We start from the raw sequence: 18,056 nt of genomic DNA, 5'->3' as shown, positions 1-18,056 counted from the left end.
TCGGAACCTTTCGCTGTGGGCGGGTCGGGCCCGCCCTCCCGGCGACCTCGGGCTTGGCGGCGCCCTGGGCGAGTCGGCGGCAGCCAGGCGAGGCGCTCTGTGATTGGAGAAGGTGCGCAGTGATTGGCAGGCGCGCCGGCCGCTTAGTGGGCCGAGTCGGCGTCGCGTCCTCTGGGCCACGCAGGGAGTGGAGCGCGGCCTGTGGCCCCGCCTCCAGCCCTGCCCCTCTCGGCTCTGTGGGCCGCGCTCGCCAGTTTCCACTGTAACCAGCGCCGCCGGCTCGGTTTCGGCAGCCTCTCTTCGGCCCCGGTCCGTCCAGCTCCTCCGGAGCAACTTTGCGGGGAGCCCCGAGGCCCAAGGGCGTCGCGGCGCCGCGTGCGGCCCACTCGCGGGTCGGTGAGTACTGTGGGGTAAGGGGCGGTCACACAGGGCGCTGGAAAGAGACGCGGGAACGCCGGGAGTTGCCGCCCGCCTCCGGCCTCAGTTTCCCCATCTGAGCGGTGGGGCGTCTGGTACTAGTGTGCTCTGCAGGTCCCCCAGAAGTTGGAGAGCAGGGGTAAAGCCCTCTCCGCGACGCTTACGGCTACCCCTGCCCGGTCCCGGATCGCGTCTTCCTTCGGGGGTACGCCCTCCCTCCCACCCAACCACGGTGTCCCGGGCATCCTGGGGAACCGCGCCCTCGGAGCACCGACACGTCCGCGATCCTGGCTTCGAAGCCCCATTGCCGGCGGGAAAACTGGCCCTGGAGGCTGGGGGCTGGTGGCGCTGGGGCCCCAGCAGGTGGCAGGGGGGAGCCCCCGCCCCGCGCCCCGCAGCGCGGGTCTCAAGTTGCCCGGTCATGGCCCTGCCCCCTCGGCTGTCGGCAGATTCAGCGGGACCCTGGGACGCCATCGGAGCCGGTGGGACCACTGGAAGGCGCCTGGGCTCCTAGGTGGAGGCTGCGCGGGGGTCCTGGGGTGTTCATTTCCCAAGTGGGGACCTGAAGGGGCAGCTTCTGGGTCAGGCGGAAGCCTCCCTTGCCCACTTACAACCTGTGTAGCAGTTACTGTCCTCCTGGGGCTCCTCCCCAGTAAGACGTGCGGGGGTCACTAGCAGCTCCACCCTGGCTGGTGCGAACCCAGCCCGGAGGAACCTTAATTTCTGTTCTGATAGATGGAAGCTTCCTGGGGGGATCTGACCAGTCCCACACCCAGAGTGTGATGGAGCTGGGCTCTGCCACACCAGTTGTCCTGGCTGTTGTTAAGAAATTCCCAGAAACTAACATGTGGACGGTATTTAATGCTGCCAGTGGTCTCGGGGCTGGGAATTACAGCCTCATATGAGGAAGCTGAGACTAGTGAGGTTTGGTGACCTGCCTGAGGCCACACAGATGATTGGGCAGAGCAGTGTGGGAGACCTCTGCCCCAGGGGCTGAGCTGAGAACAAGGGCCAGCCTGTCCTCACCTTGGACAGTGACCCCTGGCATTTGGCCTATTTGTAAAGGGCTTTCCCTCCTGCCAGGATGCATGGCTCCGGGAGTGATGCCCCAGCTACCTGGTGTGCTGGCTGCCCGCCCTCGCTGCAGCCCCAGGGAAGAAGCCACGCCAGCAGAAACCCAGAGGCCACACTTTCCACTGCACAGCCTGTCCCTCTGTCTCCAGGGGGCTGTGATGCTCACAGGAGCCCCTTGGCGTCTGACCGGGGATTCAGAGGAAGCTTTGTTTTGTTTTGTTTTTGCTTTTTCTAGGGCTGCTCCCGCAACATATGGAGGTTCCCAGGCGAGGGGTCCAATCGGAGCTGTAGCCTCCGGCCTATGCCACAGCCAGATCCGAGCCTCCTCTGTGACCTACACCACAGCTCACAGCAACGCCGGATCCTTAACCCACTGAGCAAGGCCAGGGATCGAACCCGCAACCTCAAGGTTCCTAGTCGGACTCGTTAACCACTGCGCCACGACGGGAACTCCGAGGAAGATTTGTTTATGTACCTGCTCCCCCAGCAGAGGGCCCTTTGACTGGACACAGGAAAGGTTGCTGGGAGACCACTTCTCATCTTTCCCAGCATGGAAGGGGTTCCCACTCAGGCCTCCCTGTGCTGTGGGGCAGAGGCCAAGCCCTGGTCCAGGATGGGGCGGGGGGATGAGAATCGGGGTAGAGAAGGGGGAGGGCTCTGTGCTTCATCCTCCCTCCCAGGCCCCTCCTCAGAAAGCGGCACCACCACCAGGGCCCCCGGCTGCACATCAGGCCACATTCTGCTTCCCCGCCCTCCCGTTCAGTAGCTAATGCTTCTGTCTCTCCTGACCCAGGAGCTGCGCTCAGGCCCCCTCACTGTGCCTGGAAGGCCACCCAGCCCCCTCCCTGGTCTCCCTTGTCGTGTCCCCACACACCCTGATGGTTCTTTCACTACCACCGCCCTGCATTTCCTTCTGCTCCAGGCTCAACCCCAGCCCTAAGCCTGGCACTTGTTCAGGCCCTGGGGACCTGCCCACGCAGCCTCTGGTCTCCTTCCTGTGTCCCCTCCTCAGAGGCCCTCCCAGCTGCCTGCACCTTCCTGGCCATACTGCCGCCTCCTTCCCTGTCTGCCTGCCGCCTTTCCTCCTGCGCGGTCCCTGCTCTGTTCCCCCCTCCCTTCACCCTTGCCCGGCTTCGCCTGCTTGTCCCCAGGGCTTGGTCAAGTCCAGGCTGAGTGTGGCCCCCTTCTGTGCTTGCGGCCCCCAAGTATTCCATCCTTGCGGCTGTCTGTTTAGGTGTCAGGCTTCCCATCCCGACTAATTTCTCGAAGGCCCTCCGTGCCGGGTCCTCTCGGGGACAGGGAGGCCCAGCAAGGGCCCAAGCCCGCTGACCCACAGCCCAGCTCGACTCCCCCTTGGTCCAGCAAGCTTGGCACGTTAGGGAGAGCCGGAATGTTCCTTGGTTTGGCCCTTAATACTCTGGGGCAAAAATAGGTATCCGGGAACCTCCAAGGGCTTCGTGCCCTTGTCTTGAGGAGCAGCTCTGCCAGGTGGCTGGGCCCTGCTGGGCCATCCAGGCCGGAGTGGACATCCCAGAGCCCACGGACCCCTGGACCTCTCCCCTCGGCTCAGTCACAGACAGGTTTTAGAATAACGTTTTGTTGTAATTCCAAAACTTTGCCTATCCGTTAGAGAAAATTAGGGAAATACATTTAGAGAGGGAATAAATTTAAACTGTAAGTAATCTCTCTACCCAGAGATAGCTAGTGTTTCCACTGAGGGGGCATTTTCTTCCATCTTTTTCTGCAGATAAATTTTGCTTTCATCCTAAATAGGCTTGGGGTACTAGCTCCTGCTGCTTTAACTCCTACTTAACAGCGATATGCAGACACTTCCCTGTCTTCAAACCTTCTCACACAAGGTTGCCGATAACCGCCGTACAGTGGGCACCATCTGGGCTGTGCTTTCACACCTGCCCCCGGACGGTGCTGGGAAGTACAGGCCTGATGGACGCCCGGGCGGTGCTCCGTAAGAGCGAAGGCACGGAGGTCGAAGCGCGTTGACGTCACTGAGCAAGAGGGGTGGGGTGGCCCTGAAACCTTGGGTGTCGCTGGTCGTTCCCCTGGGCTGGGATCGGCGGGTGGGCGAACATCTTTAAGGCTTCCCATGGGGGCTTGTTTCAGAGGTGGAGCCCCCCCCCACACACACACACCAGGGGAGCAGAGTGGGGCCGGCCTGAGCGAGGGTCAGGGAGCTGACGGCCACATGCGGTCATTGCCGCGTGGCAGTAGATCCATGGTCCCAGCAGCCCTCTCTGGGGGTGGCAGCCCCTCAGCCGAGCTTCATGGTGCTGGCATTCTGTGTTTTGATGGGATAAAAATATGCCTGAGGGCTCATGTGGAAAGAATGCCGGCCACTCTGGTTTTCTGGATCTAACAGCCACAGGTTCCGAGCTGCCGCTCCGGCCGTGGGGCCACAGTCGGGGTGGACTTGCCCTGCTCGTAGGCATCGGAGGAGTCTTGGGGTGGGGGCTGGGGCGGGGCAGGATGCAGCTGGTCTCTTCTGCAGTTGGAATTCGGGGGGCCAGAGGGAGGGACAGTGAGAGGGGCGGCTCTGGCTCTTCCCCTCCCCAGGCCGGGCTGCCTAAGGTACCACGTGGCAAGGCAGCAGGTGCTCGGAGGGAATGCGATACAGACCCCGCCTTCAGGGGCCCCAGCATCACAGGAAAGACGCAGGTCAGAGAAGGAAGGACCAGACACCACGTGGTCCCTCCACCGAGAGGTCACCTGGGAGCCAGGGCAATGGAGCATTTCATTTGTTTTCAAATAACTAACAAGCCCTTTGACCCAAAAAGGGTTTGGCTGACTCTTAGGGAACCTGAAAACGAATCCCCCTTTATTTTTATTTTGATTGTAATGTCGCATGCATAATACTTAGCCCAGCAGGCCAACCAGAACCTGTGGTTTCCTGAAATTCCCACCCTAAGATGTCTCTCAACTGAATCTGCTTTTATTTAGCATCTGGGAGGAATGGCTTGGTTTTTGTGGGTTTGGTTTTTTTTAATGTTTATAGTTTACAGATTTGCTTTCTCTTCCTTCCCATCCTTACTCTTCACAGCACCCCTAGATGGCAGGCATTTCATCCCACTTTACAGCTGGGGAAACTTGAGAGCCCGGGAGATTATGTAGCTTCTAGTAAATGGGATTCCTTCCCCGTGTTGCCTCTGGTGGGAAAATTGTGTCCTGCTGGCTGGGGACCGTGCTGTCCCTTCTGACCTGGGGCTTCTCACACAGGAGGAGACAGACGAGTCCTCCGAGACCACCTGTGGCAAAGGGAGGGCACTGAGGGAGACACAGCCCGAGTGCCGTGTGGTTACCTGAGAGCAGGTGATGCAGACAGGACTCAGGGCAGAGGCAGCGGGGAAGCTCGCAGGTGGAGACACGTTGGGCCCTCGACCTGCTCACTGTCTAGGATTGGGCCTGGGGGAGGGGCAGGACGGGGCTCTGCAAGAGCTAAGGCCTGAGGTCAAAGGACAGCAGGTTGGGGAGTGAGGGATGGGGAGAGAAGGCATAATGGAGGTGGGATGGCAGACGCAGTGGGCAGAGTAAGAGAGGCCGCTCTTTCAGAAATCAGCTGTTTCTGAGCCAGAGGCTCTGTGGATCTGAATTGCAGCTCCGACACACTGAGCCACGGGGCCTTGGGCAGGGGTCTCATCTTTCTGGACCTGAGCTTCCTTATCCGAAAGGGGGTGAGGGTTGAAGGATGGGCCATGTCTCCATCCAGCACACCAGGGTGGCAGCACGTCCCTCTTTGCGGGTCGGGCCACGGGAGGACCTGAAACCCTCGGTAGGAGGTGCTGAGGACAGCACCTTCCCGACTCGCTCACTGCCCTCTTACGACTGACAGAGGATCCCTGACGTAGGTCAGCTCCCAGGAGGCCAGCTGCCCTCTGCCCCTCCCAGAAGGTGGCACTTGATTCCGGGGCAGTGGGAGCCACGGGGGTGGTGAGCTAGGCCGGTGGGGGGGCCCCTGCGTGGTTGGTCTCCATCGGCCAGTGCCCCGCACACACCACGGGGTTCTGTCTGCTGAGTCACCCGCTGACTTTCCCCACCCACCGCTGGCCATGTGCCACTGTGTCTGCACGTGCCGCCAGATGAGGGCTTTTGTAGAAGTTGCTCCTTTGTCTGGTTCCCGGAAGCCTGGAGTTTGGAAACCGCGCCGAGCGCTGTGTTGGTTTCCAGGCAGGTCCTTGGGGTTTGATGCGTTTTTGGTTTGCAGCCAAGGGGATGTTTTAAAACAAGGGCCCGTCCCTCGGAGGGAGGAATGCACCGATTGAAATCTCTGGGTCCTTTCCCGGACACGGATCCCATCTCTGGGGCCCCTTGCTGGCTGGGAATGGAGCAGCCGTGGTTGCGTAGCCCCAGGGAAGTAACCCATGGTGTCCTGGCCACCTCTGACTCTTCCTGTGACAGTGGTGTCCAGAGCTGTGCCAAGCACCCGCCCTGGCCAGCCCAGAGCTTGGACCTGGGCACTGGGGCTGCCTGGGCACCTGGCCCCTGGTGCTCCCCGGTTTCACGTGTCCTCACAGCGTCCCCAAGCGTGAGACGATTGTCCCCGTTTACAGTGGAGGAAACTGAGGTACAGAGGGGGCGTGGCCTGCTCAGGGCCACAGAGCTGGTGGGCACAGCCAAGGGCACGGGCCACATCCCTCGTTGCCGGCCTTTCCCTGCCCTGCGTTCATCTCACCTCACGAAGCAGATGGACTTGACCTTGAGGCTGTGTGGCGCGGGGGGGGGGGGGGGGGGGGGGGCATGGCGTCCTTCGGGAATCCGAGGAAGAGCTGCCTGCATCCCCCGCCCTGCACACGTTCCTGATACTTCAGGGGCTGCGTCCCCAAAGCCCACCTGGGGCCCCTCTAGGATCCTGGGGTGGGGAACTCCAGGGGGGCTCAGGGCCCCCGCCCGGGGCTCGTGCTTGCCCCGAATCCTGTCAGCGGTTGGTTGTTCTGCCGTGTTGCTAAATGGCATTATTGACTCATCGGGCGCTTTCCCCACAGAGGAATCTCTGTAATCTCTGTGCTCTCCAGTCTGCTCCAGTCGCCAGTTCTGACCCACAGCCCCCGTCTCCATCCTGCCACGTCGGATATGTTCATACCTGGTGGCTCTCAAGGGCCCTGACTTTTGTCCTGTGGTTTGGGCCCAGCGTGGAGGGCTTTGGAGTTGGGCAGGCCTGACTGCACCCCGGCTGTTTCCCCTCCCTCCCCCTCCTTCCTCCCTCCCCTTCCCCCCTCCCTCTCTCTCCCCTCCTTCCCCCTCCCCCCCTCCACTTCTCACTTTACTTAACTTTCCTTTTGTGCCAGTGTGTTCGTTTTCTAGGGCTCTTAAGAGAAATGCGCAGAAACTTGGTGGCTTTAAACAATAGGAATCTATTGTCTCAGAGGGGCGGGGGCAGGAGTCCTTCGTGGAGGATGTCGGCCGGGTTCTGAGGGGGAACCCCCGTCCCCGCCTCTCCCGGCCTTGGGTGTTCTTGGTGGGCCATCTCAGCACCCCTGGCCGGCAGCTGCCTCTCACCTTCACGTGCCGCCCCCTCTCTGCGTGTCCCCCTCTCCTCATGAGGACACCCGTCCTTGGGTTAGGGCCCACCCGGATCCAGGGTGGTCTCATCTCAGGATCCTCAGTTACACCCGCAGAGACCCCTTCTTGCCTGGCACAGCCCGGCACTGCGCCCCGGGCTCACGTGGACCATCTCACTGCGTCCTCGGGAGGTTCGCATCCCCTCAGACACACCCACCTGCGGTCCTGCAGCGTGTACCTGTGGAGGCGGGGACTCAAGGCTGCGGCTCGTGACTGCCCTGTGACCTGTGACTGCTGTAGGACCTGCCAGGCCGGCCAGTCTCGAGGGCTTTCCGCCCTTGGTTTCCTGCTGTAAAGTGGGAGGCGAATGAGATGACACAGAATGCTGGCAGCCCCCTCCGCTTACCCAAAGCAAGAGGCCAGCACAGCGGGCTTGAGCGGCCTTGTGTGTGTCTGACCCTCGGCTTTTCGTGCCACAGGATGGCCTCCCCGGCCCCTCCACCCAGCCCCTCGGGCCTTCAGCCTCCACCTCCAGCCCCGCCCCAGGCCCGCTCGCGGCTCAACGCCACCGCCTCGGTGGAGCAGGAGAAGAGCGAGGCGCCGCGGGCTGCCGGATCCCAAGCTGGACCTGGACCTGGACCGGATGTGAGGGATGCTGCTGCCCCAGATGCGCCCCGGGCCTCACGTGCCAGGAGCCAAGAAAGAGTGGACAGGACAGGTACGTGGTTGGGAAGCCAGACTGGCCTCACTTGGGGCTGTGCTAAGAGTGGGGCTGGCACGTGGTCCAGATGCCCCTGTGAGGGCCCTCCTGCAGGGCGTCCCTGTGGCGGGGGCCACCTGCGCCACCCAGGACCACGGGCTCCCACCTCGCAGCGGGCTTTGGTCCTAAGTTCACACGCTCGGGCTCGGCTGTAGCAGACGTGGAGTTTCCTTATTTTATTTATAATCAAATGCACCAGCTCCCATCTGCTCAGGGATCTGGTGTGTGGCTGGAGGCAGGCTTCCCCTCCCACACCTCTGGTCCTGCCCAGCACTCGAGGCAGCCCACGCTGTCCCCTGTCCACCACAACCACTTCTCAGGGGCCATCCGGTCAGGCGGCCCTGCTTGGTCTGGGGCGCTCATGCGGCTACTCCCCTCGGGGGCCGGCTGCCGCCCTGGAAAGTGCCTGGGCCCGGACCCAGGTCCCTGCCGCCCTCTGGACCACCATCGTCCATCCCCAGGCCAGGCCGCTAAGTGCTCCCGCCGCCCCCCAGGCCACTCCTCACGTTTCCACTTTGTCCCACGAGGCGCCTCCCAGGGCAGAGACCAGAGGGCATGAGGACCCGGGCGGGGCGGGCCAGCTGGTTGTGGTGCTGACATAGGCAGAGGGGCCCCAGGGCTTGGCTTGTTCTCTGTCCACCTTCTGTCCACCTGCTGCTCCTGAGCAGGGCCCTTTGCTGACCCTGAGAGGCCATCAGTGGCACAGGTGAATCAGACCTGTCCCCTGTCTCAGGAGCTGAGGGAGGCATAGGCCTCGGGGGCACAGAGGTGGCTCTGCACTGGGGCTGGGGAGGTGGGCCCCTCCTTTCTGGCAGAGATGATGCCCGAGCAAGAAGTAGCCTGAGGGAGTGCATGGCATGGGCGAGGGCCAGAGGGAAGAAATGGCCCCACCTGGGGTGCAGAGGGCCGCAGACCTGCCAGTGACGGGGTGGCGACGGGAAGAAGGGGTCGGGGTGATGCTCGCACCTGTGTCTGACCTGCGATTGGGCTGCAGCAGGAGAGAGCAGTGGGGATGGCAGGACTGGCACCGGGCGGTACCACGAGCCTCTCATGAGCCGCTCCTTCGTGCTCTGGGGGCTGTGGTAGGTTGAAGTCCTCAAGCCTCACGGTGACTTCCACGGAGGCGGCAAAGGGAGGCGCCCCGGGCTCTGGCCACGATGTTTGGGGAAAACACAGCTGCTCTCGGCGTTGCCTTTTCTAATACTCCACCCAGGGCTTCCCATACATCTGCCTGGTTCTCACAGAGACCGACCCTGCACAGCAGGGACCTTGGTTCCCTGGACTGTTTATCTCTTTAAGTGTCGGGGCCCCGAGGTGGTGCAGAAAGGGCCGAGGTGGCCGCGGTGGGACCCTCGGCTGGGCTGGCGGCCCTGAGTCGTGTGTCCTCGAGGGAGTCAGGAGGCCCGTGGAGCCTGCTTCTGCACCTAGAGAGTGGGTGGGCTCACAGCAGCCACCGGGAGTGCGCGTGCTGGGCCCTGGTGCTCTCAACCAGCGTCCCGCAGCCCCCGTGCAGTGTGTGGGATGTGATGCTGAGTCAGGGCCCGTCGTTCCACAGGTGCCTGCGTGGTGGCGGGCGGGGAGGGTCTGTGCGGAGTACAGAGCTCAAGGTGCTTCATGAATGTCACCATGCCTCCCCCCACCCCCCACCTGTAACGCTCTTCCTTCCCATTCAGGCCTCCTTGCGCCTCAGCGCATCCGTGCATCATGGCCCCACTCAGTCCCGCTTTGTCAGCTCAGGGCGTGTGTGTCTGGGTGTGGGGGGGGGATGCTTGGTGACATTTGTGTGTGCCTCCGATTCCCCTCTCTCTGTGGAGCTTGTGCTGCAAACTGTGTGTGTGTGTGTGTGTGTGTGTGTGTGTGTATCTTGTGTCTGGCACCACTGTCGGGCAGGACGCCGTGACTCTCTCCTGTTCACAGGGGCTTCCTCTCCCCCAGGTGGTCAGTGTGAGTGAGGCGGTCCCCAGCCGCACGCCCCCTGTTCACACTCACCTGGTCATGCTCGCCCCGCCCTTCTCCAGCTCACCCCGCCTTGATCGCCCCAGCTCAGTGCCCCCTCCAGCCCACACTGAGGCCCCAGGCCCGTGGTGGTGAACACCTGCGGGGCACACCTGCTGTGTGCACCTGGGACCTGGGGGCTTTATGTGACCCTTACAGCAGCCCGAGAGGGAGGCTCTTTTGACCGCGTTGAGAGTTGCCAAAGTGGCCGGTGCCGAATGCTGGGCGCAGGGACCATCCTAGTCTCCCATCCACGCTGCCCCCTGCCCCTAGCAGAACTGCAGGGACTCCTAAGCTCGGATGAGGCGGGCTTGAGCTGCCTGCTCAATCACACTGGACTCGTGTCCACTTGACCCCAGAAATGCACCCACGGGGCTCCTCTGACCTCCCCACCTCCTTCAAAGATCACCGCCTTCTCTGCTTTGTCTCCTAGGCCTCTGGGCAGGCCAGAGCCTGATCCGGAATCTCGGTCCAGCCGCAAATGCCCCAGGGCCGCGGGGACTGGGGACCGGGGCTGGGAGGGCACTTGGTTTCAATCTGGGTGATGCAAACAGCCCTGGAGGATGGACCGAGACAAGACGGCAGGTTTCAGATAAGAGGATGTGGTCCCTGTTTGCCTTCTGTCCCCGAGTGGGGGGCGGGGAGTACGGCGCCCAGGTTGGCAGCCTCGGGGTCCCAGCCCCCCACGTCTGGGTGCTGTTTCCCTTTCCTCCGTCTCATCGCTGCTTCTGAATTGGACACTGCAGGCCCCACCCTGCCGGCCCTGCAGGGCTCAGAGAACATCGACGCAGGGAGGGGTTTGGGGGGTTTTAATTTAATTAACTCACTTCTTCATCCAGCAGAGGCGTGGTGAGCGCCAGTCAAATACCAGTAGGTGACAAGGGAAGGAATATAGTCCATAGCACATTCCATGCCAGGCGCCACTTGGGGTCCTGTCCTCGTCACCCGTCGACCCACTTCTCCAGCAGCTTCCGGGCACAGAGGTCAGGTAGATGGTCCCGGGCCTCCTGCTGGCAGGGGGGAGGTCGAGATGTGAGCGCAGTCTGGAGTCCGTGCTCACCCACCCCGGGGGCCTCCAGTGGCAGTGGTGACCACAGCTGGCGCCCTGGGCCTGTCTCTCCTGTGTCCTGGGCTCAGAGCCAGGGGCCTGTGCACGAGCAGAGTGGAGATGGGCTTGGAGCCCAGGCCGTCCCCGGGGTGGAACAGGGGGGCGAAGGCTCAGGCGAGGGAGAGACAAAGTCAACAAGTCGCTGTCCTCGGCGAGCCCCAGGCAGGGGCCACGGGCCACGAGGCGCCCTTTCCGCCACACACGTGGGCCCCGGGGATGACCGGCCCACAGGAATGCCGAGTCCCTGAGGCCTCCAGCTGCTGGTGCCCGGCTGGCATTCACTTAGGCACGGCAGGCCCACAGGCAGAGATGGTGGCCGGAACCCTGGGCTGGGGGTGCAGCCTGCCAGGAAGCATTCACCCCACATTGACCAAGGGCCCACCCAGTGGGTACAGGAGATGGGGGGCCAGGCAGAAGGGCCCCCCTCTGGGAGGGAGACCCCAGGGGGGGTCGGTGAAGAGGGGCCTATGGGTGCGGGGCACACCGGGCACAAAGCCACCGAGGCCGGTGGCCCTGGGCAGGGATCAGACACGAGGTTGAGAGGGTGCCAGCTGAGTGGGGCCTCGAGGGTCAGAGCAAGGAGAATGGGTGTCCCATGAGCATTGGAGGGTTTAAACCAGAGGAATGGCCTGATGTCTGTCACGGGGAGGTGACCCAGGCGGAGGTGGGGGTGGCGGGTGACCACTAAGGAGGCCGAGCTGACCCCAGGCCTCTGGCTGGAGCCACCAGGTGGGCAGTGGTGCAGAGCTGGGCGACGGGTGCCGGTGCCAAGGAAGGTCGGGAGACCGTGTGTGGTCAGGACACAGCGCGCGGCGTCCCCGCTGTCCTGGGGACAAGTCACAGCCACGAAACTACTCAGGTTCTCCTTGTGCAGTCGGAGCGCCGGCTGTTGGTGCTTTAGGAAGCTCTGTGCACGCGTTCTCTTATCCCGACCCTCTTTGAAGCCCTGGCCCCTCTGGTCCCCGTGCTCACCGTGGATGAGCTGTCTTGAGGACAGATGGCAGGGGCAGTGCTGCTCTCGGGTCTGGTGGCTCCCTGAGACCATGGGGAATTTGGCAGCGTGCCGCCATCCCTCCCCTTTAACCTTCTCTCTGCATGCCAAGGCTCAGGAGGCACCGCCTCCAGGAAGCCCCTCCCAGCAGAATTGATGACTCCCCCGCCCCCCCCTCCTGGGAGCCCTCGCTGTTGGAATGCAGAATGCCTTTGATGCCTTTGTCCTCATCTGGCCCCTGTGGGTGGGCAGGAGGGCGGGGGTCCTGCCTCATTCAGCTCAATGCTCTCAGCTCCTAGTGCTCAGGCCGGTGTGGGCAGGGTGAGTGATGAGGGGTGAGGTTCATGACCCCTGCTCGGCCTTGGGAAGCTCAGACCTCCTGGCTGAGACCCCTGCTCAGAGCTTGGCCAGTCCCCGGAAGAGACGGGGTCCAGGGTTGTCCTTCCTGTGTGCTCGGACAGCTTGAGTCAGCATCACCGAGGCTGAAGGGACGCGCTCCCTTGTGCAGGACCCCCCACATCAGGTGACCCCAGCTCCCTGTGAAGGGACACTCCCTGGACCTCCCTCCCATATCAGGTGACCCCGGCTCACTGTGAAGGGAGTGACCCAGCTGCCCAGGGTGGTCAGGAGGGCACGTGGGGTGCCCTCGGGTCCTTGTCCCTCTTCCCTTCACTGCAGCCCCACGTGGGGGCGTCAGGAGGGCCAGGGTCTGTGGGAGTACAAGGCCAGCGAGAGAGGAAGTGGGGGGCGGCCTTCCCTGGGGGCAGGAGCGCGGCCTGGCAGTCACTGCGTCTCAGCGTGCTTCTCTTCCGAGCCTTTGGCGTCCATTCAGCAATTTAAACAATGCGCTTCAGCAGATCTGCCCGCGGCCGCCCTGCACAAGTGGAAGCCAGCTTCTCCTGCTCCCAACCGTCGTCTCCAGGAGCGCTTCGTGCGGGTCGGAGCTGGCAGGCCCTCGGGGGGCTGCTAGGAAGGGACGCCCAAGTCTCCCTGGGAGGTCCTGCCGAGTGGGGCCGTGACTCGCTCGCCCCCCTTGTCTGTTCCTGGGCAGATCTGCTCTCCACAGGGACAAGAGCCGGGCCGTTGAGTCTCTAGGCCGCGCGTCTGCTGTGTTCCAGGTCCTTCCAAGGACCTGGGGGGACAGAGATGCACACGCTCGAGTCCCGTTCCTCCTCGGTCCCCGCCCATTCATCCCTTCTGTTCAGTGTTTGCTGAGCTGTGCCCGATGGCAGGGGACGTAGATGCGTCAGGCCTGCTGGACACAGATCGTCTCGTAAAGGCCAGTGGGACCGTGCCAGACACTGTTCCAAGTGCCAGCAAGAAAGTGATGTGCCGTGCCCAGGGAGGGGACAGCGTCCTGGGGGCTCCAGTTTTGATGACAAAATGAGCATCATTTGCCAATTCAGTGTGGCATGCAAAAGTCTCTCCAATGCTTGGGATCCCCTGGAGATGAAGAGTAGACAAGATGGGGGTACGTGGGCCCCCCGGATCCTCATGGAGGTGGGGAGACTGCCGGGGCCCGCCCTGCAGCATCACTGTGCTGCTCTGAGACTGACAGAAAGCCTTTCCAGAGATGGGCTGGAGTCAGGAGGGGACGCAGAAACCCAGGTAAGTGGACATCAGCAGAAACGCAGCAGCAGGGTGCTCATTAGTTGCGTTGGCCTGTGTGGTGTAGAGTCTCCAGGGCTCAGGCGACATGACCAGGGATCTCCCCCCACCTCTGCTTTCCGCGGGCCCTCACCCTCAGGCAAGCTTCCCCCAAGCTCCGGGTGGCCTCCAGGGCTCTGAGCTGACATCAGCCGAAGTCCAGCAGCAGGAGGAGGAGGCTGCTGCCCAGCGGCCAGCACAACCCCCCGTCCTGACTTGGGGTCTATGTCCACCCCTGAACCTGGCCATGTGGTCGGGGAGATGGAGCCGGCTGGTGGGCGGGGTGGGCTTGCTGCACCCACCCTGCCACACGGAGGACCGGGAGTGGGGGAGGGTGGGTCCCCAAACGGGACGTCAGGTTCAGGTTAGGGTTAGGAAGCGGCCAGGAGTGGGGTCAGGCCTGCAGAGAACACGTGCGTTCCGTGGTCCTCCGTGTCCACGTGGCCACAGCCAGCTTCTGATGGTGGTCTTCTTGGCGCTGGGCAGAAGCCCGTTGGGTTTTGCCTTTGACCTGTGTGAAGGCTCCTCCTTAGATGGGAAAGCAGAGTAACGAGGAGGCGAAGTGTGTTTCCAAAGAGATTCTGTGTATGGAGGACTTCCTGAGATGTCAGGCCATGAGGCACTTCTGTGAACAATTAATCGCAGACAGAGACATCTTTTTAACCAACAGATCTAAGCTTGAGCCTTCCATGGTCTGACTTAATAAAAAGGACCTTGGACTTGTGAACTCGCCAGAGGGGCTGGGAGGTGCAGCATCAGTGAGCTGGGGAAGCCCTGGGGTCAGCGGAGAGGGGACCGGGGAGGGAGAGGAGCACCCGCTGGGCAGGCCAGCTCTGGACCAGGCCCCGAGCACCGAGTGTCTCGTCCTTCCTAAACCTTCCCACCGGATGGACATTGACGACGGGTAGAAAGTGATGCTAAGTGCGGATCACACGCAGGTCGATGCCTCTCCAGACGCATCCTTCTTCCCTGCCAGCCCCCGCTTCTCTTTGCTCTTTTTAGTCTGGGCCCTTGGCCAGAAAGTGCATGCCAGGGGCTGGAGGGAGGGTGACAGCAGCCAGAAGGGAGAACTGACCTTGAGAACTCAGGAAGCCCAGTCGGGGCCAGTGGGGAAGGGGCGGACTCCTGGGCCCTGAAGCCATCCCCGGTGAGGTCCCCGGAGCTCAGCGAGGAAGCCCAGCTCGAGCTCTGTAGGGAGAGCTGTCATCGTGTTTGTGAGCCGTCCATCCACCAAGAGGGCCACAGTGCAGGTATCTGACCTGTGAGTCCCAGGATGAATTTTCCCTTTTGAGGCTCCCGCCCCCTGAGCCACCACCGTCCCGTCCCTGTGCCCTCCTAACTAGATGTGACCTCTCTGCCACTGAACCTCTGAGGTGTCACCTAGGACCCCTGCGCCATTGCCTCCCCATGGGCCCCTGGGTGCCATAGGCTCAGGCACCTTGCATTTGGGCCGGCCCTAAGCCTGGCAGAGCTGGTCTGGGAAAGGCCCGGATGAAGGGGAAGGGAGAGCTGGCCATCGGGTGGCAGTCCTGAGACTGTTCTTGTCCTGAATTTGCCTCCGTTTCCCATAACGTCTAGAAAGTGAGACTCCGTTAAGTCCTAACCAGCACCTGTTAGGTGGTGGGAACACTCCAGCCTCATTCCGTGTTATTGTGACGTGTCCTGCCACCTGCGGAGGTGGGGTGTGGCAGTGGGTGGAGGCAAGACCCTGGGTATTGGCTGCTTACATCAAAGAAAGGGACTTCTAAAAAGTGGGTGGGGGGGGTTGTTGGTTTTTTTTGTTGTTTTTTGTCTTTTTGTCCTTTTTTTTAGGGCCGCGCTCGCAGCATATGGAGGTTCCCAGGCTAGGGGTCCCATCAGAGCTGTAGCCACCGGCCTACACCAGTCACAGCAACGCCAGATCCTTATCCCACTGAGCAAGGCCAGGGATTGAACCCGCAACCTCATGGTTCCTAGTCATATTCGTTAACCACTGCGCCACGACAGGAACTCCAAGAAGTGGTGATTTTAACACAACTTTTTGTTACGTTACCCACTGCCCGTGAGGTCGTCGTGAAATCGGTGAAGTTATGTGATGCTTTTGTAACTTGGGATGACTTTTTACAAGGTAAATACAGCATGGACTGTGTCACGTTTGGGCCCTTGGACCTAGTAACTCGCCTGAAGAGCCTGGGTCAGGAGAATGACTCCCCAAAGAAAGGCTCCATCTGCAGAAAGCTTTGTGGCACCATTTTCTGAAATGAGCAGGAGTAGGGGTCCCCTGGAGGCTCAGTGGAGAGGGGCGGCCTGGACTCTGGAGTGTGCCTGAGACGGGATTTCTGAGCCACGGAAATGGGCCGGTTCACTGCAGAGCAACCTGAGAAACTGGCTGTGATTCATTGTTATTAAAAAACACACATCAAGGTGTATGTACAGTGATCGTGAACTCCCCAAATCACGTGTGTATAGACGATGGAAAATGTGGATTTGGTTTGTTCTTTGGAGTGCTAGGCATTGGGGTGCAGGTTCTTGATGTAGGTCGGGGGCTTTCAAACGCAAGCCCTCGGATCTTTCTCGAGCCCCAGGTCAAGCCCGAGCTCAGCCGCTGTGGCTGCAGTGAGCTGAGGGGCCGAAGGCGGGAACTGGCCCGTGGCTGTCACTGTCCCCAGCCTCTGCACCAGCTGGAAGCAGCCCCCGAGGCGGCCCTGGGCAGTTTGCCGGCCTCCAGGCCGTCTGCAGCGGTGGAAGGCCGCTCCCTGGCTCGTTCTCTCCGCATCCGCTCTCACGCTCCTGACCTGGGTCCGAAGCCCGTTCCTGTGTCCCCTCCTCCTCAGACGAGCGACAAGGACCGACCTGGTGACCGTCTCCCTGGCTTTCTTGTGTTCAAGGGCCTGTGCGGGCAGATGTGGGAATCCCTTTTGAGGAGGTCCTGGAGAAGGCCAAGGCCGGGGACCCCAAGGCACAGACGGAGGTGAGGACCCGTGCCCACGGGAGGCTCAGGCTGTGGCCCCAGCCCGGCGGGCCCAGGGGAAGCGGATGCCGAGTGGGCGGGCGGGCGCTGGTTGGTTGTGTTTCCAGCTCATGGTCGGTTTCTCTTCCGACACCCCTGGGAGCAGGTCTCTGCCATCCAGCTTGTGCCCCATCTTGGCTCTTACCTCCTCTCTCATGTCAGCGGTCGGGGAGGGGCCCAGCCTGGTGCAGGTGCCCGCAGTTGGCGGGGGGCACATTCCCTCCACCTCCCCCCTTGGCCTGGGTGACCAGAGGGTGAGAGGAGGTGGACTTGGGGGGGGGGGGGCAGGGCCGCGAGGGGAGGGCGCAGCGTGTGACGTGACAAACCCCGCCTGCAGGTGGGGAAGCACTACCTGCAGCTTGCCGGCGACGGGGACGAGGAGGTCAACAACTGCACTGCCGTGGACTGGCTGACCCTCGCCGCCAAGCAGGGCCGGCGCGAGGCCGTCAAGCTTCTGCGCCGGTGCCTGGCAGACCGAAAAGGTGGGTCCTGAGGTTTGGAGGGACGCTGGAGGGATGCTGTGCCGCTGGATAAATTAACAGCTAAAATAACGGGAAAGCCTGATGCTGGCGACGCCGTTGAGAAATGAGCTTGGTTTCTGTTGTGCTGTGGCTTTGCCTCTTAGATGTTTCGGGAGTAGATGAGATACTTGGCAAATGACGCCTTCTGCGTCCTCTTTAACTTGTCCGGGTGTCTGCGGGGAGATGACCTTCAGAGTTCCGATCCACATTGAGGAGTAGATCCTGCAGGGTCAGCTTCGCCGTGGTCCAGCTGGAGAACATGGGCCGAAGTCGGAGTGGCACTTTCTGAACTGCCTTCCTATCCAGTCCGAGCCGAACGGCTGGGGACGCTGGGCCAGAGAAGTCCTGCTCAGACTGGCACTCGCTGCCAGGACAGGCACGGGTTTTGTGGGGCAGCGACTTAGCCTGGCCACGTGGGGACGCATATCACATTCTCCTGCCCCAGGGCGGTGGCTCACTCCTGGAGGTTCTCCCTCGCTCTCGGTGCCTGGCGGGGGAGAGCGCTTCCTGGAGGTTCAAACCTCAGAAGGAATTTGAAAGTATGTAGCATTATGGGGACCTTTTTCCCCTCAGAAAACAGAGAGAGAAATTACCCATAACCTTGAAGCCCAGAGAGAAGTACTTTGTAGTTTGGTATATTTCCTTTGCTTTTGTATCATAATGTTTTGTTTTGTTTGCTTTTTAGGGCCGCACCTGCAGCATATGGAGGTTCCCAGGCTAGGGGTGGAATAGGAACTGCAGCTGCCGGCCTACACCACAGCCACAGCAACACAGCATCTGCAGCCTACACCACAGCTTGTAGCAATGGGGTCTTTTAACCCACTGAGCAAGGCCAGGGGATCAAACTCACATCCTCATGGATACTAGTTGGATTCTTAACCTGCTGAGCCGCAGTGGAAACTCCCTGTGACACAGTAGCTTTAAAGTTAGGTTTATCATATAGAAGCCACTTTCTCTGCACATTAGGCTGGTGGCTTTGACGACTCAGAGTGATAGTATCCTGCTGGGCGGAGTTCCTCACCAAGCCAGCCCCCTCATTCCAG

General features: G+C 61.6%; 1 protein-coding gene across 1 annotated transcript in view; it reads left to right on the top strand.

Moving 5' to 3' along the window:
- Positions 1-239: 239 nt before the first annotated feature.
- Positions 240-18,056, top strand: part of WFS1 (wolframin ER transmembrane glycoprotein) — a 29,974-nt gene continuing 12,157 nt past the window's right edge. The window contains exons 1-4 of the mRNA XM_047798357.1: positions 240-396; positions 7,482-7,720; positions 16,371-16,453; positions 16,830-16,974. Of these exons, the coding sequence (XP_047654313.1) occupies positions 7,483-7,720; positions 16,371-16,453; positions 16,830-16,974 (466 nt within the window). The 5' untranslated portion in view covers positions 240-396; position 7,482. The remainder of the gene's footprint in view (positions 397-7,481; positions 7,721-16,370; positions 16,454-16,829; positions 16,975-18,056) is intronic.

The sequence above is a fragment of the Phacochoerus africanus genome, chromosome 10, assembly GCF_016906955.1.
Source record: "Phacochoerus africanus isolate WHEZ1 chromosome 10, ROS_Pafr_v1, whole genome shotgun sequence".
NCBI lineage: Eukaryota > Metazoa > Chordata > Mammalia > Artiodactyla > Suidae > Phacochoerus > Phacochoerus africanus.
The sequence above is the reverse complement of the archived record's forward strand: the minus strand, read 5'-3'. Positions and strand labels throughout refer to the sequence as shown.